The sequence below is a fragment of the Anser cygnoides genome, chromosome 13 (assembly GCF_040182565.1).
Source record: "Anser cygnoides isolate HZ-2024a breed goose chromosome 13, Taihu_goose_T2T_genome, whole genome shotgun sequence".
Lineage (NCBI taxonomy): Eukaryota > Metazoa > Chordata > Aves > Anseriformes > Anatidae > Anser > Anser cygnoides.
The window spans coordinates 11740037-11763189 of record NC_089885.1 but is presented as its reverse complement, the minus strand read 5'-3'; the positions used below and the strand labels follow the sequence as shown (position 1 = coordinate 11763189).

The following is a 23153-nucleotide window of genomic DNA, read 5'->3' as shown; positions in this document are numbered from 1 at the left end:
GAGCAGCAGCTCCAGCCCCACAATGAGCCCGGGCTGACCTGTGGGGGATACGGAGGCTCCCAAGACAGGGTGCTGGCCCGAAACCTGCTTTTCTCTCTGCCCTCAGTGGTGAGAGGGAAGGTGGGACCAGGCAGGGACCACACCTAACTTTCCCTTCCTCTGCAACCCTCCCTTTCCTCACCTCACTGCCAGACACGGGCCAGGACACAGAGCCAGCTGGGTCCTGCAGCCGAGCTTAATGCCGTGTTTGCCCTCCCTTTCCCTTTGTTTTTTCCTCTCCTCCTGTCACTGCCACCCTGGAGGAAGAGAGGGAGAGGCCATCGCTCACACGCTCCTCTCTGCATTAACCCGCTTGAGTGATTCCTCCCCTGATGCCTTTGGGAAACTCTCCAGCGCTCTGACGGAGGCCGCGGGTGCTGGCTTTAAATCACCTTCTCCTGTGGATTACGACAGCTGGCTGAGAAGATAAAAGCTTTTCTCTCCTCTCCCCTTCCTTTTCACTTTTCCTCCTAAAGCCGCAGCGGTTCCCAGCCGCAGGCGCGATGCTGGCGGGAGCCCTGCGCTGCCTCGTGCTCCTCTGCCTGGTTGAGGAGAGCATCAGCGAAGTCCGGAGGTACTACATCGGGGCCGTGGAGACCGCCTGGGACTACACACACAGCGACCCGCTCTCCGTGCTGCAAACACCTGCGGGGTAAAGCTTTTTCTGTTGCAATTCCAGCGCACTTAGGGCTGCTCTCCCACCCCGCGGACATGATGCTGGGTCTGGGGGGCACGTAGGGCAGCAAATGGAGCACGCTAAGTGCAACCCTGATAATGCACAGGTGGGGTAAATCTAGAGGGAGAGCAGCAGACCTGTGCTGCTTTATCTTAACGCCATTTGTTGGTGATCCTTTAAAGTCTGTGCGGGGAGCCTGGGGCTGGTTCTCCAGCCAGTGCTTTCTCCGTGGGGAGCTCGAGGCAGAGGGGGAGCCCCATATCTCCCTGCCCGGGGAGCTGTGCTCCTGCTGCACCCCTGGGAAAACCTAACTTTCAGCTGTTTATACCTTTGCTTGCATTATATTTATATCTTCGCCTGCATTATGTTGCTGGGGCCGGACTTTTCCCTTTAGGGAATGAATGTAACTTTTAGCGTCTGAGCAAAAAATGGTGTTGGTAGGCAGCAAGAGGAGGGAGGAAAGCATGCTGGCTTCGCCTGAATGCTTTGGAGAGGGAAGGAAAAGTGGCTGTTGCATTGCTTGGGCACGGGGATGAGATGTAAAGCTGTTTGTGGATGGGCTGCTCTGAGCCCAGCGCGGGGAGCAGAGCTGGATGGCTGTGCCCCTGTGGATGTAGCTGTACCCCTTTGTGTCACCCTACTGCTGCCTCCTCTGCAGGTAGAGGGGGGGTCTGCTACCTGTACCCTCTCACCTGTCCCAGGCTGTTCCTCCAGCATCCCTGTGTAGCCAGAAACCACTTCTAGGACACAAGTCTCACCCCACCAGCATGCCTAAAAGACGAGATGTTTTCTCTCTGCCTTCCCCCCCATCCCAGCCACCCAGCATGCTGTCCCACTGCAAGTCTCCCTCTGCTCAGCCACGTTACCACGGGCAGCCCCTTGTGGGACAGCCCTGCGGGCACCGGGCAGGTGGCCTGAGGCTGTTTGCCCCTTCCTACCAGGGCAGAAGACAACCTCGGCCCTCTCGGAGGGCACCGGCCTGCCCATGGGCGCAGCTCCCGGGGGAGCCGTGGCCGGCAGCGGGGCTGGCTGGGCGGCGTGGTTCCCGGCAGGGTGACAGAGGGGCCTTGTTCCCGCAGCCTCAGCCCTGCTCCTCCCGCTTGGGGAGGACGCAGGAAAATAGCCAAGCTGCGGAGAAAGGGCACGCAGAGGTGAGCCAAGTGCCTCCGAGCCGTGCCTGGGGCATCTCCTGCTCCGCCGGTTCTCCCTCATGGCACCAGCACCCCGGGCGCACCTCTGAAAGCCCTGCGTGAGCCCCGGGGCTGCTCTGGCACGTTCCCCATGATTTCAGTTTCTCCCCCTCTCCCCAGACACGACCTGCAGTGTGTCCCAAAACAGCCCCGGGGGTCTCGGCTCAGGCTCGGCACTGGCGGCCACGTAGCCCCGAGCTGTCTGAGTGCTCCGGTGGCGCGGGGTGTTGGCCTTGGCCGTCTCCTGGCTCTGGGAGATGAACAGATATTGCGGCTAACAATGCTGATCGGCCGCGCCAGGAACTTTGCTCCTCGGGGTAGGAAGTCGGTAGGGACCCTGCGTGCAGGGGAGCTGCCAGCAGCTCTTGGACCAGACGTCCCTCAGCCCCGCGATGGCTCCGTCACTCTGCCTGGGCCCCACGCTAAGCCCCCGTGTCCCCACACCTCCTGCCAGCCAGCCCCACGTGCCGAGAGGGGCTGGGTTTTGTGCCAGCAACATCCCCCGGCTCCAGAGGGCTTCTCCCTTGTTTGCTGCAAAGTTAGCAGGACTGGACCCTGGTGTCTCAGATATGTCTCCAAGCTGGGCTTGCTGCGAGTTAGAGATTAAGGACTCCAGCCCTGCTCTGCCCACGGTTCTCAGGCCCTGGGGTGAGCAAACCAAGGTCTCCTGACAGCAGCCAGCAGCCTGGGGGCGAGTGTATCGTGCTTTCCTCAACTTCTTAGTCACGCTGGCTCCTTCCTCTTCCCCTCGAGGAAGACTCAGGCAGAGAACTGCTGCCTGGATTTATTTAGTCAGAGCAGGAGAGCAGCCCTTGCAGTTTCTTCAGGGGGAAAAAAATACCACCTGGCTCCTGCTCCAAACAAAGCAAGGCTGGAGGCGGTCTGTCTGGTTACTGGAAATGGTCTCAGTCCTGGGGCTGGGGCTGATAAGCGGGCCTCTAAAATCCCTGGAGAAATTAATGGCTTTGTTATCCTGATAAACGTGCTGGATCCCTTATGGAAAATGAATTAACTAAGCTGCTTACAGATCAAAAATGGCCAGCGGAGATAAGTGGGGTGTGAAATACGTTCAAGCCTCCTTTATCCTCCTGCTTCAAGGAGTGTTTTTTTTAGGGGCTGGCTGTAAATCCCAGTTCAGCCAGAAAAGAAACGAATGTGGAGACATTGCTTGGGCCGCAGTGCAGACAGGAGCGCACTGCCGTGCTGCCTGGCACAGGTTTTCCAGGGGGAGCAGGGGAGAAAGAAGAGGTTACGGGTGATGTCTGCCACACTTGTGGGTGCTGGGGACGGGGCGGGCAGTGCAGAGCAGCCGCGTGTGGCACCGTGCTGCCTGCTGCTGTGTCTTCTTCCATCGTGACTAATGCCATGGCATTAATCACGGCCACGTCAGCATCCGTGAGCCGAGAAAAACCTTTCCAAACACACCTGGTGTCTGTCAGCAAACAGAGGATGCGAGGGTGAGCGATCCTGGGCTGGCACGGCGTGCTGGCGGGGACGGGAGGAAGAGGATGGCTGCAGCCCGTCTGTGCAATCAGCCTTGGCTTTTCCTTCCTCTTACAGCGTGTCAGGGCTGCCGGGACCTCAGCCCCCCGCACCCGGTGCCCTTCCACATTACAGGAAGGCCGTGTTTGTGGAGTTCCCCGATGCCTCCTTCACACAGCCCAAGCCCAAGCCGGCGTGGATGGGTAAGAACCATGCAGAGAGCGGTGAGCCCAGTGGCCAAACCCATCCTGGGCGGGTGCTGGTGAAGGCCAGCCGTTCCTCAACCAGGAGTGGGAAATATGTAAAACCTGGGCAGAGCTGCCGGGGGTGCCGGGAGCCTTGCTGGTGCTGGAGCACTTGATACTGCCATGCTACATGAGGGACCGACCGTGCAGGTGGAAAGCCAGCCCCTCAGGGCCCGTGGGTGGGTGTGAGCGGCTGTGCCAGCCCCACTGCTGACCGCCCAGCTGCCTGACCTTGCCATCTTCCCCCTCCAGGTCTCCTGGGCCCCACCATCCGAGCAGAAGTGTATGACACAGTGGTCATCACCTTCAAGAACCTGGCCTCCCGCCCGTACAACCTCCATGCCATCGGGGTGTCCTACTGGAAGGCGTCAGAGGGTGAGTCGGGCCATGGCCACACGCTGCGAGTCCTCGTGCTGCACCTCCTGCTCCCAGGAGGAGGCACGTCCCTCCCCGACCTTGGTGTCGGCTCTGCTTGCTGCCCCGAGCCCAGCCATCTCCTGCAGAAGTCGGGCTCGCCAGGGGGCTTGGGGTGGGGAGGAGGCATTTCTGTATCCACCGTGTGCTGGGGATAAAGCTTCGGTGAAATCAGGCTGTTCCTCTGGCCGCAGGTGCAGGGTACGAGGATGAGACCAGCCAGCTAGAGAAGGAGGGCGACAGGGTGGATCCGGGGAAGACGCACACCTACATCTGGGAAATCCAGCAAAACCAGGGCCCCACAGACGGCGACTCACCGTGCCTGACCCACTCCTACTCCTCCAACATCGACAGCGTGAAGGACACCAACTCCGGTTTGATTGGAGCCCTGCTCGTGTGCCGGCCTGGTAAGAGCAACCCAGGATGGGGACAGGTCAGGTGCAGTCATGAGCTGAGAGGCAGAGGAATCAAAGACACCTTCCAGAGGCTGAGCATGGCAGTGGGGTCAGTGTGCTGGCCCTTTCCCCAAAGAGTTCCTTCCCAGTGTGGGAGGCAAACACCCCTGGATTTTCCTACAGGGGAGAGAACCTGGTTAATTTTTGCCCTTGCAAAATTTCAGACTACAGATGAAATCTTTTGCCTTGTAGCCGAACCTTATCTACTGATAAGGTGAATTTCTGTGGAAGCATAAATGTCTTTCCTTCAGAGCTTCACTAAGCTACAATCATTCAGTGTCTGCCAGGGCAATTTGCCAAACAGGATTTTGTTGGAAGACATAAAGGAAAGTTTTTTATGAACAAGGGCAGAGACAGGACACCTGGGGCACTGCCTCACCCACAGTACCTGTGCCTTCTCTCTTCCTTTGGTGGACGTGGAGATGAGGAAATCTTGACTGTTAACCATCTCTGGGGTGCACGGCATCAAGAAGTGAACCTGGGGCAGGACTGGTCTCCCCTGGCTGAGCCATCTCCTGGAGGTGGTTGTCCAGACCCCGGTGTAGTCACCGGAGAGGAATGGGCACCCGTGGGTGCGACTCACCCGGGGCTCTGTCTGCAGGCCCCGATGACTCGCCGCAAACTATTTCTCCACTGACAAGCAAAGTCTAGACGAGGAGTGCAAACAATGGTGCTGATGAGGGGGCTGGATGAAATGGGCTCTTCCAGGTGACTAAGTGAGTCCCGAGAGCCTGTGAGGGAGAGGCAGGGCAGGCTGCCCCTTCGGTGCGTGCTGGGGCAGCTGCTCTCAGCCACGGGGTTTTAGGGATGAAAGGCTGGGAACAGGGCTGTGACATTCACTGACCTCGTGAGACGTGGCAAAACCAATCCACAGCCTGGCCTTGATTTGTGGAGGGCAGAAAGGGACTTCCCTGGGAAGATGGGCATGGCACTTGCTGATCTTAAAATGCCCCGTTCCGTGGCCTCTTGCAGGGACCCTGGTGAGCGATGGGACCCAGGACACGCAGCAAGACGTTGTGATGCTGTTCGCAGTGTTTGATGAAGGTAACCGCCCCACCTGAGCTGACCACGTTGGTGTCAGACCCTGAATTCAGCCCGGTCTGGGGCGCATGCTTTGGCCACGGTGTGGGCACAGCCGCTCAGCTCCCTCTGAGGGGTTCGAGCCCTGCGCAGCCCCTGGCCCACGTGCTCCTGGTACCGCACTGCAGCTCCTGCCTCCGTGCCCCAGATGCAGGGAGCTTGCAGCCCCCAGCTCCCACCCCTCTTCCCTTCACACGGGCTGAAGCGGGGGGGAGAAATGCCTTGTCACGTGCAACAGTCACCACCACATTCACGTGGAGTGGACAGGTCTCCGAGGATTTCCAAAAAGCACTGAGCAACTGACCTCCCTGGGTTTTGGCTTTCACACTGCATCCTTCTCTCTCCACAGGGAGAAGCTGGTACTCTGAGCCCGACCCCCCGGCAGCTCCTCAGCCCCTGCCCCGCACCAGGGGGGAGCTGCACACCATCAACGGCTACGTCAACGGCTCGCTGCCCGGTGAGCACCGGTCTGTCGGGGCGGGCATGGAGGTGGTGGGAGGCAAGAAGGGTCTAGCCGTGTCTGCAAACCTTTCTCCAATAAAAGGCAAAAGCAAAAGTCCCCTGAATTCCCTGGCCTGGTGGATCCATGGAGCTGAGCAGACCTGCTCCATGCACAGCAGGTTTCCCCTCGTGAAGGTCCTCACCTACACCAGCACCCCCCATGTGGCTGTGGGACCTGGCCTGAGAGGTGTCTGATGGACAGGTTCTGGTGGAGAGGTGACAACGGAGAGCTGAGACCCTCAGCATGGAGCCTGCCCCCTGTCTCCTCCCTGGCTTTAAGGATCTATTCCGGTCACTTTTGGCACTCAGTGCTAAAAACAAGTGCTTGACTCTGTACTTGACTTTGTTTGGCTTCAGTTTCCAGGAACTTGTTATTCCCTTCCCCACTAGATTGCAGAGCCCTTTGTCACACAGTGATTTCTCCCCAGGAAAATATTTTTACAACGCAGTCAAGTTTTCTCCCATTTCCTAAGCACACTGAACTCTTTGAAACTCTCCAGCGAAGGAATTTTCTCCAGCCTTTAAATAATCCTGGTGACCTCTCTCTGCCCTTCCTGGGGTATTTCAGCTCCTGCTGAAGACGTGCTGCAGCCCTGCCCCAGATGCAGTGTTTGAGCGTGAGGCTTGCCAGCACCGTGATCAGACAAACGCTTCCCCTTCCCAGCTCCCTGTTCCTGTTTTATAGAGCCAGGGAGTGCATCTGCTCGTCTTGCCACTGCATCACGCCGTGAGCTCCCGTCAGCACGCTTCTCTCAGCCTTTTCCAAAGCCCTTGCAGGGGCTAGTCCGCCGTTCTGTAAGCCTGGCTTTATTTCAGCCGGGTGATGCGACCTGCCCCTCTGTTGTGCTCAGACAGCCCACATTTACGTGTGACTTCTCCTGCTGAAGCCTGTAGGGCAGGGGACTGTGCTCTGCACACGTCGGGCTCTGTGTCCATGACACCAGGAGCAGGGACACGGGATGGACACGGAGGTGTCCTGACTCCCGGGTGCTTTCCTTCCCTCCCGGCAGGTCTCACGCTGTGCCTCAAGAAGCAGGTCCACTGGCACGTGATAGGCTTGGGCACTGGGCCAGAAGTGCACTCCATCTTCTTTGAGGGACACACGTTTCTGGTGAGGGGCCACCGTCTCAGCAGCCTAGAAATCTCCCCTGCCACGTATCTCACAGCTCAGACCATGCCAGGAACAGCCGGTCAGTTTCGGATGTTCTGCCAGATACCGTCCCACCAGCAAGGTAACCTGACCCTGCAAGAGCCTGGGGGAAAAGAGGTTCAGGGGATGCCCTGGGCTCTGTGTGGTGCTGCATCTCCAAGGCCATTCCTGCTTAACCGTGCTATATCCATGTGCAAATTGGCCCGTGACCGGGATGGCATGTGTTGGCCTGCGTGGTGGCACGTTTGGTGGGGATAGCAGTGGAGAGGGAATCTTCCAGCAGAGCCTGGGGGGGCAAGCACCTGTGCAGGTAAGTGAGCATGGCCCTTCCTGCCCCTTGTCCGAACCCAGCCGGCATGGAGGCCCTTGTGAAGGTCGAGCAGTGCCTGGAGGAGCGCCTGCTGAAGATGGGGCAGCTGTCAGATGAGCCAGAGGAGGTGGAGGACCACGAGGAAGAAGAAGGAGAAGAAGAAGAGGAAGCTTACCATGTGATCCAAGTGCGCTCTTTTGCCAAGAAGGACCCTGTGACCTGGACCCATTACATCGCGGCTGAGGAAATGGACTGGGACTACGCCCCTGTGAAGCCGGCATCTCTGGATAGGTGAGAGCGAGCTCCCGAGGCCATGGGGTTGCTCCCTGAGGCAGCTCTGCCAGGTCTTCCCCTTCTCCCCAGGAATTTATTTTCCTTCTGCCCAGCCTGGACAGCTTTGTCCCAGCTGTGGGAAGGCAGGAACTGATGTTTACCAAGTTTTACCAAATGCCACCATCGGTGGCTGTCTGAGGCAGCTCCGTCGTGCAGGTCTGCAGGGTCAGCCCCTGCAGGCAGCAACCCCTGGTGGGCCTTCCTGCCCCGGGGCTGGGAGACGTGCCCGCAGCCGGAGGTGTGGGTGGCTGTCCCTGCAGAAGGACCTGCTCTAGAGGGCACACTCCGTTAGTCTCTGTGCTTTAGTCAGCACCACACAGCAGTGACGCCTGTCACCTGCCCCAGTGCCACTCTGCTGACGCGGGGTGTGTGGGCTGGGGCTGTCTCAGCAGCGGGGTCACCGGGTTCTGCCCCAGGGTGGACGTCCCGGCCCCCAGAGCCACCTGCAGCCCCCCGTGGGGTAAGGGAGGGCTGGCAGGGGGCAGCCAGAGGGTATGTCCTCTCCAGCTCGGGCCTGGCTCCTGCTAAGGAGCTGGGATGCTGAGAACAGACAGCTGCTCTGCTGCGTTATTTCCACACAACGCTCATGGCCCTGACACGGGACAGCCCGCCAAGCTCTCAGCTCCCCCAGTCACCACTTCCCTCCAGGACAGGGCAGCGTGAGCCCGAGGCTGCCCACGAGCAGCCTAGTAGAGGCGTTTCCCCATCAAAGAAGCACTGGTTGCTGCTCCAGGGTGCTGGGGTGTCCTGCGGGGATGAGAATATCTTTTTTATTTTGCCTCTGTACAGCAGTTGGCTGGGCCATCCTTGGGCTGCCAGGGATGCATGTGGATGCCATCCTGCATGCGGCCATTTGCTCTTTCTTGCCTGCAGAAACACCACGAGCCTGTTCCTGGAGGCTGGCCCTCAGCGGATTGGTTCAAAGTATAAGAAAGTGATGTTTGTGGAATATGAGGATGCAGCCTTCAAGAAGCGCAAGGTGTCGTACCAAGTAGATAAGGGAATTCTGGGACCTGTCCTGAAGGGGGAGGTTGGAGATCAGTTTAAGGTAAGAGAGTGATTGTTTTCCACACAGAGACTGGAAGGGGAAAGCTTAAAAGCTTGATGCTATTCCTCCTAATAGCTCTTGTTTCTTGGCTGTGGTCTGACATAGGTCCTTGGGGAGATCTATCATGTCTGATAATGTCCAAAGTTCAACAGAAAGGGAGATGCTATTGAAAGGCAAAGCTAAAACTCTTGCTGAGTTCAGCAGGAATGCACATAATTTTGCTCAGCCCCCTTCACTGTAGTCATCTTAGGACTTGTTTGAGTTAATCCATGACCCATGGCACCTAGCACCTTCTTCTGAGGCAGAAGTGCCTTCTCGTTCTCCACTCCTCTCCATCTGAGTGTTCTTACCACACAGTACTGGGGGCTGCTGCTTGGGTCTCCTCACATGCCCTGTTGCCCGCTCGACTTGTTTGCTGCTGGGAGGAACGGGATCTTTCCAGGAGCTTCATATTTCCGCTCCCTGCCTGGGGTTCCCTGTGTGTCTGTGCACATGGAGCTGAGGGTAACGCCTGTGGCGAAGCTCCGACAGAGCTATTTGGGGACGTAAATGAAAGGCTTCACGCAGTTAAGTGGGGAGCACTTTGAAGCTGTTGACTGCTGTGCACACTCAGTGTCTTGGCCCTCCAGGGCCTCCTGGATTGAAAGAGCTCTTCTGTCCCATATGGAAAGGTAGACTAAAGATAGCAACCTGCTCTTTCACAAATATGACATTTTTTTGCCCTCCCAAAATGTACCCGAAGTGGGCACCTCCCGGAAAGACGGTCAACATAGTCTGGTGGAGAAACAAGCAGTCATTTCTTCTGTGCTGCCTCTCTCTTTGTGGTCCTGGATGTGTCCGGGTTCCTCCCTTTCGGACGTGGGCAGTGTCAATACCACAGCCCAGCATTTTCCCCCTGCATGGACACCCTGAGGGCAGCCTTGAGGGCTCACAACAGTCTGGCAGTGCTAAATGTCCTGTTGGCTCTCCTTGTTTCAGATTGTGTTCAGGAATCTGGCAAGCCGACCGTACAACATCTACCCTCACGGCCTCACCAGCGTAAGGCCGTACCACGCCATGAAGTCCTCTCAAGGTAAGGCCGTGGGCAGACCATGGGTGTTTAGGATGTCAGGTGGCCAGTGCCATTTTCCTGGGCCAGGAGAGCTTCCCCCAGCCTGTGGTAAGACTAGCTGCCCAACTCATCCATCTGAGCACCTGAGACCCATGGCTCCTGGAGACGATTCTTGGTTCATGTCCCCGCTGGTGCCATGTAACTGTGTCTAAGGAAGGCTTGGGTGATGGCTGGAAGAAGGGACTTTGTCACCCGAGGAGCTGGGATGGGTTTGGTTCACTTTCTGACATGGCTGCAGTGAGCAGTACCTATCGCACCCATCCCTGGTGAACGCTGCCAGGAGCACCTCGTGCCGAGCTCAGGTCCAATTGCAGGGTCTGGAGCAAAGTGGCAGAAGTGGGATGGCAGCTGCTGAAAAGCTCAGAGCTGGTCTGGGTCTGTGGCACGTTATTATCGCAATTCAGGTTTTCTTTCAGGAGAGTCAAAAGAGCAAAGTGGCCCACCAGCCCTTTTTGGTACCAAAACTACCAGTTTGGGTAGTTTTCTATGTGACTCCTGCTATCAGGAAACCTCCTTTCTGAACTCTTTTATAAAACGGGATGACCCCCTGCAGGAGCAGTCCTGACCTAACAGATGTGCCCTTGGGCTGTGTGTTGGCAGTTAAGGACGTGAAGGACATACCTATTGCCCCTGGCCAGTCCTTCACCTACAGCTGGAGGGTCACGACAGAGGATGGGCCAACGCAAGCGGATCCTCGCTGCCTCACCCGCTTCTACTACAGCTCCGTCGACCCGGCACGGGACACAGCCTCAGGCCTGATTGGGCCCCTCCTGATCTGCTTCAAGAAGTCCATGGACCAGAGAGGAAATCAGGTGGGTCCTCCAGGTGTGGCAGAGAAAGCGTCACGTTCCCTTGGCAAGGAAGATGCTTTGCCACCTTAACTGCCAGGCTGAAAGGCTGGAATAACTGTGGTGGGCGAAATATTTGGGTAAAACCAAATTTGGTTGTCTAGTTGTCTTCAACCCTACCATCAGTCCCACCCCCCTGTCTTCTTCCTTGCATGCTCCCTTCCCTCCAAGACTGGACCCTACCTTATGTGCAAAGCAGTAAACTGCTCCCCATGCACCCAGGCTAAGGGCTGGCAGCCACCCTGCACCCTGGGTGCTGCTCTGGCCAGGCCAGCAACATGCCCTTCCCTCTCTGCCTCCCAGATAATGTCGGATGAGACAAGGCCGGTGCTGTTTTCGGTCTTCGATGAGAACCGCAGCTGGTACCTGGAGGAGAACATCAGGCGGTTCTGCACCGATGCAGCCCACGTGGATACCCAGGACCCCCAGTTTTATGCCTCCAACGTGATGCACAGTAAGTGCCCAGCGGGGGGCTCCCCGCAAAGCCCACACAGACACTGGCTGGTCCCTGCCCCAGGGAATGGGCAGAAGCTCGGCAGCCCCTGGGGAGCCAGGTCCTGATGAAATGTCTCATACCCTGCTCTTTTCCAGCTATTAACGGCTTTGTCTTTGACAACCTGCAACTGAAACTCTGCCTGCATGAAGTTGTGTACTGGTATGTCCTGAGCGTTGGGGCCCAGACAGATTTCCTCTCCGTCTTCTTCTCTGGAAACACATTCAAGCGCAACATGGTCTTTGAGGACGTGCTTACCCTTTTCCCATTTTCTGGAGAAACTGTCTTCATGAGCGTGGAAAAGCCAGGTTAGTAGCATGGGCTATTCCATAGACCATGGGCTGGGCATCACAGCAGGGCGAAGTGAGCATCTCCAAGCAGGGGCAATGCTGCAGTCTGGTACCAGATCACATTTTGGCAACCCCAAAAGCAAAGGGATGCTCAGCCTCTTGGAGCAGCAAAATGAAAGGTGGTGATTACATCTCCCCAAAGCTTAACTCAAAGAAATGGTTTAAATTACTACATCTTACTTCACGATTAGGGTGCATTAATGTCATGCTGCCAAGCCAGTAAGCTGGCTGCAGTGATGTGGTGGCAGTGGCAATGCTGTCCCTGCTGCGGTTCCAGTGCTGCTCATGGCATCACATTTACCCACACACCTCTGCAAGGACAGGTGCACCGGATGCACAGAAGTCTTAGGAAGGGTTTGGTTTTTATTTCCTCCTACTCAGCTTTTTCTTTTCTTTTTTTTTTTTTTTTTTTTTTCCCTTAGTATTTGCAGAAGCAGAGCCATTACCCATTTCCTCACTAACGGAGGAAACACAGAATTTAGCCGACACTGATACGCTGGTCATGGGTATCCATAAGTATTTCTGGGTATCCAGATACCCAGGAAGCTTTCTAAATTCCAGCCAAACATTGCATCCCTCTGAGCTCTGCTTTCCGCCTGCTGATCTGAGGAAGGCAAGCAGTCGGCCGGCAGCAGATGACAGCTCTCTCCAGCGTCAGAGCTGGGTTATTACACACTTATTTGGCAGAGAGCAAGTGCGTTGGCTGGGGATGTGAGCAAGAGGCAGCCTTTTCATTTCTTTCTCCTCGAGTGGGAGAGACGTGACGGCTGCGTCTGGGCTGGGGGAGAGGTGTATCTGCCAGCACCAGCACGTCTTTGGGGGTGGATAATGGTGATTGCTCTGCTGCTGGTGATAATCCTGGAGGTGTTGTGGTTTCTCAGTACATTAACTCCTCTCGCCAAGCGGCTGGTGGGGCCTCATGGGTGCATGCAGCTCGCTGAGCTCTGGCAGGAAGCACCAGCCCTGCTGGTGGTGCGTGTCAGGATCACCTCTGATGTTACCAGCAACCCCGATGTCTTGTGAGCCTGGCTGTAAGATGCTCTAGGGATTCTGGAAATGTTGAAATTACTAGCGTGATCTAGAGGCTGTCTGAAAATACAGGTTACGCTAGCAAGGGAGTGGCATGGGGATGGCAGTTCTGATTTCCCACTGCAGTGTGCTGATGGTGTCCTCTTGTCTTCTCCCGAGACAGGCACTTGGACACTGGGGTGCCTGAATCCTGATTTCAGAGACCGAGGGATGCACGCCAAGTTCACAGTCTCTCAGTGCCAGCATGAGGAATACCCTGATGAGGAAGATTATGAAGAAGATACCTTTGACCCACAACCGAGGGGCTTCTCTAAGAGGAGGAGATGGCGCAGACCGTGTGTGAGTGAGCAGCTGAACAATGTCACCTCTTCCAAAAATGAGACGGGGAAGCCAAGATTGTGCTTGACAGAACCCAGCCACGGGGCCCTCCCGAGCAATGGCAGTATTTCTGGTCCCTCTTCCAATGGCACATCAACATTTTCGGGTAACCCACATCCAGCTGATATTTCCCCACCTCTGCCGGAGACAAACTATGATCTAGTGTCCTATGAATCCTTCTTAGAAGATGAAGAAGAATTGTCAAAAAACATCAGCCAGGACCAAGGGGCTCTCCCCCCTGGGGAACGCTTGGCAAGCAGCAGTGGAGAGGTCCATGGTGCTGCTAGCTCCGAAGCAGGTCAGAAACAGCTGCACCAAGCTACATCGGCTCCAGATGATATGGTGGGAAATAAGGTGATAAATATCTTAGAAGTACAGGAGCCAGTAAAAGAGATGATGGTCCAGTCTGGCGGTACGTTGGAGATCCTGGAAGCAGAGCCTCAGAAGACAACAGCTCACACAGCGGGCCTGCGGGACTCAGCTGCCTTTGCTGCTGGTGAAGGTTCTCCTCAAGGGACCTGGAGCTCATTTCACCAGAACGACCTGGAGCACAGTCTGGGACTTCAAGACACATCTTCACAGAGCGCTGATGAAATGCCCTTAAATCTCCATGAGTCAAGGGAGACAATCAATACGGAGCTGGCTTTAAGCGCTGACCCAAACTCCTCCCTCGCACTGGCCAGTTCTTCAGCACCCTCAGACAAGCCAGGGGACAGCAGGACTTCTCGCACTGGGTCTCAGAGCCACACTGGAGAAGGCAGTCATTCCTCAAAGGAGTTAGATGCTAGGCTGGAAAAAAGACCTCACAAAATGGTTTCACAAGGCTTTAATGAATCTTTTGAAGGGGAAAATGTTTCTTTCCCAGACCTGGGACCCCGAAGGCCTGTAGAAGAGCAAATCCTTACAGATGTGAGTAACTCCTTGCCTGCAAAAAATGGCACGGAAGAAGCCAGTGAACTTGCCAAAGGCACAAGCCTTCTCGAAGCCACCTTTGCACACAGCAATGACCTTGAGCCTTCCAGCTACCTGACGACAGAAGAGAGGGATGAGTTAATCCTGGAGGCAGTGTTTCAGGGTGCTACGGCCACTAAGGAACTGCCAGAGACAGACAGACTTGTCATTTCTGAACCTAACCTTGGGGCCAATGACACAAGGCAGCACCCAAATGATTTCTTAAACAGCCTTGAGCAGTTTCAGGGACCCGGAGCTCCAGCCCCGAGCATGGGCAGCCCCGGCTGGAGGCCCCGACAAGCCAGGTCACTGCAGGGCAGAGGCTTGGTGCGGGGTCTGGGCCTTCCAGGCACCACTTCTCGTGGCAGCAGGGTGTCCCCCTCTGCAGATAACAGAGCAGAGCAGGATGTGGCCAGCCAGACCCCTGAGCCAGCAGTGGGAAAGAGAGGGTGCGGGCCTCATTCCCCTTCTTGCAGCACTCGCTTCAAGAAGAGGTCCCTGGAATCACACGGTTCTGGGGCTGAGGGGATGGTGACCCAGCCAAGCCTGGAAGAAACGGGGAACTTGACTGAAGGGAGGCAGCGCCCGGGGAGGGGTGATCCACAGGCTGTGCCTGCAGACGGAGCTGAGGAGAGGCATGCTGAGGGGGGGCCAGCCCCGAGCAGCAGCGGGGGGGCTCAGCGCAGTGGCAGCTCCCTCCCCACACAGGCAGTGCCAGCAGCTGGCAGCTCAGGACCGCAGCATCGTGCCGTGGCCGCAGACCTGGCCTCAAACTGGGACCCAGTCTCAGCAGTGGCAGCGGGGCACGCTGGGGGCTTGCAGAGCCCAGCTCTGGCCGAGCTGCAGCCGGGCAGAGGGGCTGCCTGGGGGGCTCCGTGGGGCGAGCAGGCTCAGGGGAGAAGCCAGATGGAGGAGGAGACAAATGCCGTGGAGCAGCCGGGTCTGGAGAGGGCCTGGTTCAGTCCCCGGCCTCAGCAGCTGGAGGCCAATGCCACAAAGGGCTCTGTGCCTGAGATCACCTCTGGGCAAAACCCGGAGGAAATCTCTGTGAAACTGGCCTCTGAGGAGAACTATTCCCTGCCTCTGAGCGGCCCTGAGCTCAGGCACAGCGCTACCGAGAAACCAGCCCAACATGTGCAAGCCAGTCCGGATGAACGGCAGGTGCTCGGGGGGGAGGATGTCCTTGGAGAAACCGGGAAACGGGGAGAGCCTGAGGAGGACGGGGAAAGCAGCAGCATGGCGGGGGAGAGGACCCATGCCCCAGGACATGGGGAGAACCAGGCTCTGAACGACTTGAGGCCAGAGGCTGACAAACTGGACTATGATGACTACAGCGAAACAGAGCAGGCCATGGAGGATTTTGACATTTATGAAGAAGCGGAGCACGATCCGCGCTCCTTCCAGGGGCGGATACGACAGTACTTCATTGCAGCAGTGGAGGTGATGTGGGAATATGGGAACCAGAGACCCCAGCACTTCCTAAAAGCCATGTAAGTGTTGCTTCCCCTCACGTGTTGCCCTGGCACGGTGTGGCATGGCTCCATGCATGGCTGGCACTTTGGGACAGGCAGGATTGCAGGTCTGTGACTGTGTGGCCTAGCCAGGCACTCTGTGCCAAGCAGCCCGGGGGAAGGATGATCCCAGCACTGCACCTCCACCCAGGGGGCTCGGTACCTCCAGGGTCTTTGAGCATCCTTGCAAGTGCATAAGGGATGCTCTAGGCTCTGCATCACCCAGCTGGTGGTGCAGATCTGCCCCCTCGCCACCCAGATAGCTCAGTGTAGGTGCCTGTGGCTGCGCCCTTTGGCCCCGCAGCAGCCCTGCCCCTGCTGCTGTCTGTAAGGGGCAGTCTCACCCATGCTGCTTCACTGCCCTCACCCCCGCAGGGACCCCCGGAGCGGCAGGAGGAAGCCTTTCCGACAGTACCGCAAGGTGGTTTTCCGAGAGTACTTGGACAGTTCCTTCACTCAGCCACTGATACGGGGAGAACTGGACGAACACTTGGGCATCCTCGGGCCGTACATCAGGGCAGAAGTTGAAGACGTGATCATGGTGAGTTGAAAGTCCCTGTTTCCTATAACCCCTGACATCCTGCCCCTCCTTGCTGGCTCTGCTCAGCCCGAGGGAGCACTGAGCTGTGCCTGCAGGCTCTGCAGTGCCCGTGGGGGCACTCAGCACTGCTTCCACCCCCTTCCTACCCTCCCTTTGCTTCTCCTCCACTCCAACACAGGTCAAGTTCAAGAACATGGCCTCGCGGCCCTTCTCCTTCCACTCCACGCTGCAAGGCTACGAGGAGCTGCGGGGCACGGTGTCAGGCGAGGAGGCCGTGCAGCCCGGCGAGCTGCGGGACTACTCCTGGAAAGTCCTGCCCCAGATGGCACCCACCACACAGGAGTTCGACTGCAAGGCCTGGGCTTACTTCTCCAACGTGGACCTGGTGGGTGGCAGGCCGGGAAGGTGGTGAACCGTGGGTGACACGGCCCTGGCTGTGTGGTCAAGGCTTTTCCTGTGGTGCTGTGCTTAGAGCAGCCGATGGCAGTGTAGTTCTCAGGTGTCTAATACAGCGACGAATGCGTGCTGCTGATTTGTCTTCTCTTGGCTTCCCCCCTTTTCCCAGTTCTACATTTTTGTGAGACTTGTAGGGAATTTGCATTCTGGAGCCCTGTAAGCCTCTGCCAAATCTGGTTGAATTTGGCCCCTAGGTTGCGATGCTAGCGGAGCACAGCTGGACAGAGGGACACCACTTCCCTTGAAAGCATGTACAAGCACTTGCTGTGCAGCCTTCCGTAGCTGGGGACAGAGGGATTCCCAGTGTGTCCCTCCCACCCCACTCATGCCATGCCCTGTATATGGGTGGCAGCCAGGCCAGGGATGCAGGCAGGGCCACCACTTCCCTTGCTGCTGTGATGCTTGCAAGCATCAACATTATGTCCTTCTCCAACTTCTTTCCTGGCTCCCCCGCAGGAGAAGGACCTGCACTCGGGCCTCATCGGGCCACTCATCATCTGCCGCCAAAACGTGGTGCACTCCGTTTCCAGACGGCAGCTGGCTGTGCAGGAGTTCTCCCTGCTCTTCACCATCTTTGACGAGACCAAGAGCTGGTACTTCCTGGAGAACATGAAGAGAAACTGCCGCCCGCCTTGCCACATCCAGCCGGACAACCCTGACTTTAGGAGAAACCATTCCTTCCATGGTGAGGACTTTGCCCTTGCCTTTTCCATCCCACAATCTATACTGGGATGGGAAAACCTGGGGGCCTTGAGGCGCCCTGTGATCCAGCCGCTTCTGACCACTGCCTTCCCCAGCCATCAATGGCTACGTGAGGGACACGCTGCCCGGGCTGGTGATGGCTCAGCAGCAACGGGTCCGATGGCACCTCCTGAACATGGGCAGCACCGAGGACATCCACTCCGTCCACTTTCATGGGCAGATGTTCAGCGTCAGGACTAGCCAGGAGTACCACATGGGAGTCTACAACCTTTACCCTGGTGAGATACAGCACGAGCACTGTGCACAGCCCAGCTGCGTGGCTTCATGTCCATGCCTGTTAGGGTGTGCCAAGCCTGTGGGGGATAGCAAGAATGGGGAACAGGTCTGGAAGAGTCAGGCTGTGTGTCTGCACAGTGCCTGGCACCACAGCAGCCTGTTATGGCTGGTAACTCCCCTCTGATCTCCATTCCTGGCCAGGTGTCTTCGGGACAGTGGAGATGTGGCCCTCGCATGCTGGGATCTGGCAGGTGGAGTGCAAAGTGGGGGAGCACCAGCAAGCCGGGATGAGTGCCCTCTTCCTCGTGTACAACCTGGGTGAGTGACCAGAGCAGCAGGGCTGGGTGCTGCTGTACAGCGTGCTTTGAGCTTCCTGTCCCCCAGGGCTCTCAGCTTTCTCCATGGGTCGTCTAAGTGAGGGCCCCTGGGTCTCACTGAAGTCCTGACTTCAGCCCTTGCCACCTTACCCATCTCTAGCAGAGCCCGGGATGCAGTGAAGGTTGGGGACCAGCTTCATTGGGCGGCAAATCTTGGCCCCTAGGGCATGTTTTCCAAAACTGAGGGTCCCTAGACCCCCTGTAAAACGCACTGACCCCAGTGACTGAAGCCCATGCTGTCAGGAGGGTGATGTGCCCAGGGCCCGACCCCATGTCAAGAGGTAAACTGAGGCACAGAGCGCAACGCTGCCTGATGGCAGGTCGTGCTGATGAAAACATCCCTGAGAGCAACTGCCAAATACGCACAGGAAATCTGTCTCTGTTTCCCCCAGAACAACACATTTCTCCCTCACCGTAAATAGCGCTGGGGGAAGTGGTTTGTGAGGCTGGGTGTTTTATCGCACCGTGACAGCCCCTCTCCTCTTCCTAAAGGAGCAGTAAATGTCAGCCAGAAAGTGTTTCCATAAGTTAAAAAATCTGCTTAAGATTTCATATTTGCATTTTCCCCCAGAAGCATTTGCCATGCAGCAGTGATGCCAAGAAGTGACAAGTAGCTAATAACAAGAGTTATTGTACAAGGCAAACAGCCCTGTGCTCAGCAGACCAGAAGAGAGACGTGGACAGACAGGGGTGCCAGGCAGGTTTCCCTTTAGCGACGTGATATTTGTTTTTAAATGGTGCTGCCTGGCAACAAAAAGGCCCGGGAGCAAGACACGGGTGTAAGGAAGAGCCACTTGTCAGCATTGCTGGGAGATAGGGACGTGGGGATGGGAGGTCAGGGGCCTGGGGACTGGGGAGCACAGCACCAGCTTGGCCGGAGGTTGGTGATGGGAACTTTGCTTTGGACATTGAGGGCAGGAGCAAGAACTTACTGGACCTTGAAAATTCAGGAGTGGATGCGGAGACGCATGAGATTTCCCACTTGGTGTGAGATAAATGAGTCTGGGGGCTCCTGGAGGCTTGAGAACACTTTCCTGAGCCTGGAGGCAGCTCGCCAGGTTGGGAGAGACTCAAAAACCTCCCTGTCTAACCAACTCTGCCTGTTTTTCTCTGTTTTTCTCCTTCCCCTCTCTTCCTGTTGGGCTGCAGATTGCCAAAATGCCCTGGGGCTGGCCTCAGGCCACATTGCGGACTCCCAGATCACGGCGTCGGGGCAGTACGGTGAGTAGGGGGCACTGCTGGCAAGGGGCAGGTTCAGCCAGCACAGCCCAGTCGTGTGCCCTGGACAAGACTTGGCTAGAGCAGGTCCCCTCCATCCGTGCCTACGCTGGGGTCCCACCTGGGACCTGGGGGTGCCCTCCCATCGTGTCAGGGCTCTGCCACCCTGCACGTGGCCACCGACCCCCTGGGAGATCGGTGTTGCTCAGGCCCTACCCTGGGGGTGGACATGGCACTGCCTTGTGCTCCTCATACCTGTGCACTCTCCTCACAGGGCAGTGGGCCCCTTACCTGGCCAGGCTGGACAACACCGGCTCCATCAACGCTTGGAGCACTGCCCACGGCAATGCCTGGATCCAGGTGAGAGGGGCCCCGAGGCTGGGGACACTGCAAGGGCACGCCAGTGGCTGGTGCACCAGGCAGAAGGACACACAGGCACGACCGTCGGAAATTAACCCCATTGTTTCGTTTCCAGGTGGACCTTTTGCGTCTCATGATCATTCACGGCATAAAAACCCAAGGGGCTCGACAAAAGCTCTCCAGTCTCTACGTCTCCCAGTTTGTTGTCTTCTACAGCCTCGATGGGCAAAGGTGGAGGCAATACAAGGGGAACGCCACCAGCACCCAGATGGTGAGGAGGAGAGTGGCTTCCCAGGATGGAGCCTCTTGGGGTGATGAGGGCTGGGGAGCTCGGTACCCAAGATAGATATCTCCTGGGCCCCCAGATATTTAGTTAGGACAGGAAGAGTGATCCTTCACCACCAGGATGACTGAACTGCAGCTCATAGATCTGCAAGCACTGTGTTCATCTCTTTCACTTTGTTGTTTATTTCCACAGTCCTGTGTGGCTGTGAGATCAACACTAAGATTATGTTGCATTTTATATAGAAGTAGGCAAAAGATTTTCCCTGAATACCTCTTTTGACCCCAAAGGCAAATTTGGCTTTCTAAAAACAGTGTGCAGATGCAGATGATTTGGTGGAGCTCTATTTATTAGAAAACCCACAACCTAAATACACATAGGCTGGTCATTCCAGTGAGTGAAGTACCCAGAAAAGCCTCCATCAAGTGTACCAGCTGTGGCCAAAACTCTTCCCAAGTTCAAAAGTCCCAGGACTGATTTTTTTATTATTATTATTTTTGTTTGGTAAAAATATAAAAAGTTTATTTGTATGGACCCCAAGTTTCTCCCAGTCCTCTTTCTCAATGGTTAGCCCTGACTTGCCCTGTTCACATTCCCTTGGTCTGAGTCACATCTCAAAATACTTCCCTGAGCTGTTGTCCTCTTGTAAGGATGGTGATAAGATACAGAAGTGCCAGACTGAAATGATCTTGTCCATGCTAATCCTTGTCCTGCCTAGCTCTCTTTCCACCAGTACGACAGCCCCTTTTTTTTTACCCTTTCCCTTCAGCTGTTCTTTGCAAACGTGGATGGAACCGCAGTGAAAGAAAATCGCTTCAACCCCCCGATCATAGCCCGGTACATCCGCATCAACCCCACGCACTACAGCATCCGGACCACGCTGCGCATGGAGCTCCTCGGCTGCGACCTGAACAGTACGTCCCGCCTCGGGGCACCGGGCGCTGAGGCTGGGGCCGGATCCAGTGGGGTGCTGAGTGCTCCAGCTCCGCGTGTTTCATGATTCCTCGTGTTTCGGGGCTCCCCTAACAGTTGCGGAGGGGGAAGGAGATGGCATTAAGGTGTTGGGGGAACAAAGGTGGAAAACCTCATTACGGTTTAAGAGGCAGCAGCACCAGAAGGAGAGCGCAGGGCTCTCACCGGTGCTCTGTCCTGAACCACTGGAGACCTCAGGCAGCAGTGAGAAAAGAAGGTGGAGGAGTGCAGGTGTAGTTCACCTCCCCCCAGCCAGAGCCACGCTGCAGACAAGGGCACCGAGCAGTGCAGGGCCCACGATGCTGCAGCGAAGCACGGGAGATGCCGTGCCCAGGGAAGTACACAGAGGGCAGCTGGAGGAGGGAGCAGCCAGGAGGCATCTCCACGACGGGCCCACTCCCCTCTCTGACAAGCATTGCTTCTCTCTTCCAGGCTGCTCCATGCCCCTAGGAATGGAGAGCAGAGGGATCCCCGACCAGCGCATCTCCGCGTCCTCCTACAGCACCAACGTCTTCTCCAGCTGGTCACCCTCCCAGGCCCGCCTCAACCTCCAGGGGAGGACCAACGCGTGGAGACCAAAGGTAGCCCACGCAGGGAGACCCCAGGCAGGCAGCCGGGGCGATGCCAGCAGGCAGGCTGGCTGCTCGCTGCGTCTGCTGGCCAAGGCATGATGAACAGCGGTTCAACCGCATGCGCCCTGCAGGCTGCCAGCATGCAGGCAGGGGATTTGCCCCCAGCAACTCCAGCCAGACACCTGATGGGGAGGGTGAAGCCTGGGATGATGCGCAGCTTGACTTCAGCTACAACGAGCATGCCTTCTCATTGCTGCCGGCGGCGCTGCTGAGGGGTAACGGGAGTCTGTCTGTCTTCCCCCAGAGCAACAGCCCCAACGAGTGGTTGCAGGTGGACTTTAAAGCAACCAAGAAGGTGACTGCAATCATAACCCAAGGTGCCAAGGCTGTGTTCACCCACATGTTCGTGAAGGAGTTTGCTGTCTCCAGCAGCCAGAATGGCGTGCACTGGAGCCCGGTCCTGCAGGACGGCAAGGAGAAGGTAGGCAGAGCTGCCCCGCAGCCATCCTGCAGCAGCCCTGGGGCAGCAAGCTCAGCCCTTTGCAGCAAACATACTCACAGCATTTTTGCAACAGCAGTGAGCTGAGCTGTGCTTGTCTTCATCCTAGAGAGTTCCCAAGAGCTGCTTGTCCATGTTGATCGTGTCCCCAAGTCACGGGCTCACTGCAGCAGAGCCCAGCAGAGCAGACAGCAGCACCCCAGATTTCTCTCTCCTTTCCAGATTTTCAAGGCAAACAAAGACCACACCGGCACAGTGATGAACGCGCTGGAGCCACCCCTCTTTGCCCGCTACGTGAGGATACACCCCCGCCAGTGGCACAACCACATCGCCCTGCGGATAGAGTTCCTTGGCTGTGACACTCAGCAGGAGTACTGATGGCTGCAGGGCCAGGCACGGGCAGTGCCAGCCCATGGACCCACGTCCAGCTGGACACTGAACTCTCATGGAGCTGGCCCCGCAGGGCTGTGCTCGCTCCGTGTGTCCAGGAGGTGCTGGTGGCATCAGCAGAGGTTCTTCTGCTCCAGGAGCCCTGGCCATGCTGGTGGCTCCTGCTGATGGGGCAGATGGTTCGTCATCAGTCTACCTGCCCCTCATCTACCACATGCCATGTAGTCAGGCATAATGCTGAAGAATTAAACAGTAATTTTCCAGTATCTCTGCACTTTCTCTTCTTCTCCAACCTTAGAGTCCCCAGGGGCTCAGTCAGCATTACCAGCAGCTAGTAATTAATTAGCCCCAGAGATCCTTCCTCAGCTTTGTTTTCCACAAGCACAGCCCTGCAGGAGGCGGTGGCAGAGATAAGGGCTGGGGGCGGAGGCCCTGCTCCCCTCCCCAGGGCACATTTCACAACCAGTGGGGATTTCGGATCTCGCCTGGAGGCAGCGCTTGCACAACCTGACTCAGCACTGGGCTTTGGTCCTCCGGTTCCCTCAATCTCCTTCCCATAATGTGCTTGCTGTCACGGCCCGATGCCACCGTGGGGCTTTTCGGGGCTGCCTCCAGCAACACCCTCCTTGTTGCTCCCTGCAGCAGCTCTGTTGGTGCAGTGACTCTGTGGGGTCTTGGACTGCTTCTGCCTCACGCCCAGCGGTGGGGACCTTCCGGAACGATGGCCACCTCAGAAAGGCCTGGGGTGCTGCGGGCAGGTGGGGGCCATGGCTGCCGGGGGGCACGCCTCTCTTCCGCGGCGGCAGCGGCATCGTTACCACCGGCACGGCAGAGCCTGCGCCCGCCTGCACCCTGTGCTGTGAGTCCCCAGGGTAGGGAGGGGGCCAGGGCTGTCCCACAACACTTCCCTGGC

The 23153-nt window shown here is 57.1% G+C and overlaps 1 protein-coding gene across 1 annotated transcript; it reads left to right on the top strand.

Annotated features, from left to right (window-relative positions):
• Positions 1 to 289: 289 nt before the first annotated feature.
• F8 (coagulation factor VIII) lies at positions 290 to 22539 on the top strand. The gene is made up of 26 exons (XM_013183804.3): positions 290 to 691; positions 3466 to 3590; positions 3885 to 4007; positions 4241 to 4453; positions 5474 to 5545; positions 5931 to 6038; positions 7093 to 7314; positions 7584 to 7833; positions 8749 to 8923; positions 9902 to 9995; positions 10635 to 10846; positions 11186 to 11336; positions 11474 to 11683; positions 12918 to 15573; positions 15970 to 16135; positions 16314 to 16520; positions 17048 to 17276; positions 17389 to 17571; positions 17771 to 17887; positions 19096 to 19167; positions 19439 to 19524; positions 19640 to 19795; positions 20577 to 20721; positions 21212 to 21360; positions 21656 to 21832; positions 22073 to 22539. Exons 1-26 carry the CDS (start codon positions 543 to 545, stop codon positions 22226 to 22228), a joined length of 6603 nt encoding a protein of 2200 aa, XP_013039258.3. The 5' UTR covers positions 290 to 542; the 3' UTR covers positions 22229 to 22539.
• The last annotated feature ends 614 nt before the right edge of the window (positions 22540 to 23153 follow it).

Excerpts from the sequence above, each read along its gene's own strand:
- F8 (XM_013183804.3), top strand. The coding sequence starts at position 543 with ATGCTGGCGGGAGCCCTGCGCTGCCTCGTGCTCCTCTGCCTGGTTGAG. Across the intron at positions 3,591-3,884 it reads GCCCAAGCCGGCGTGGATGG|GTCTCCTGGGCCCCACCATC; the intron begins GTAAGAACCATG and ends TTCCCCCTCCAG. Across the intron at positions 20,722-21,211 it reads CCTCGGCTGCGACCTGAACA|GCTGCTCCATGCCCCTAGGA; the intron begins GTACGTCCCGCC and ends TCTCTCTTCCAG.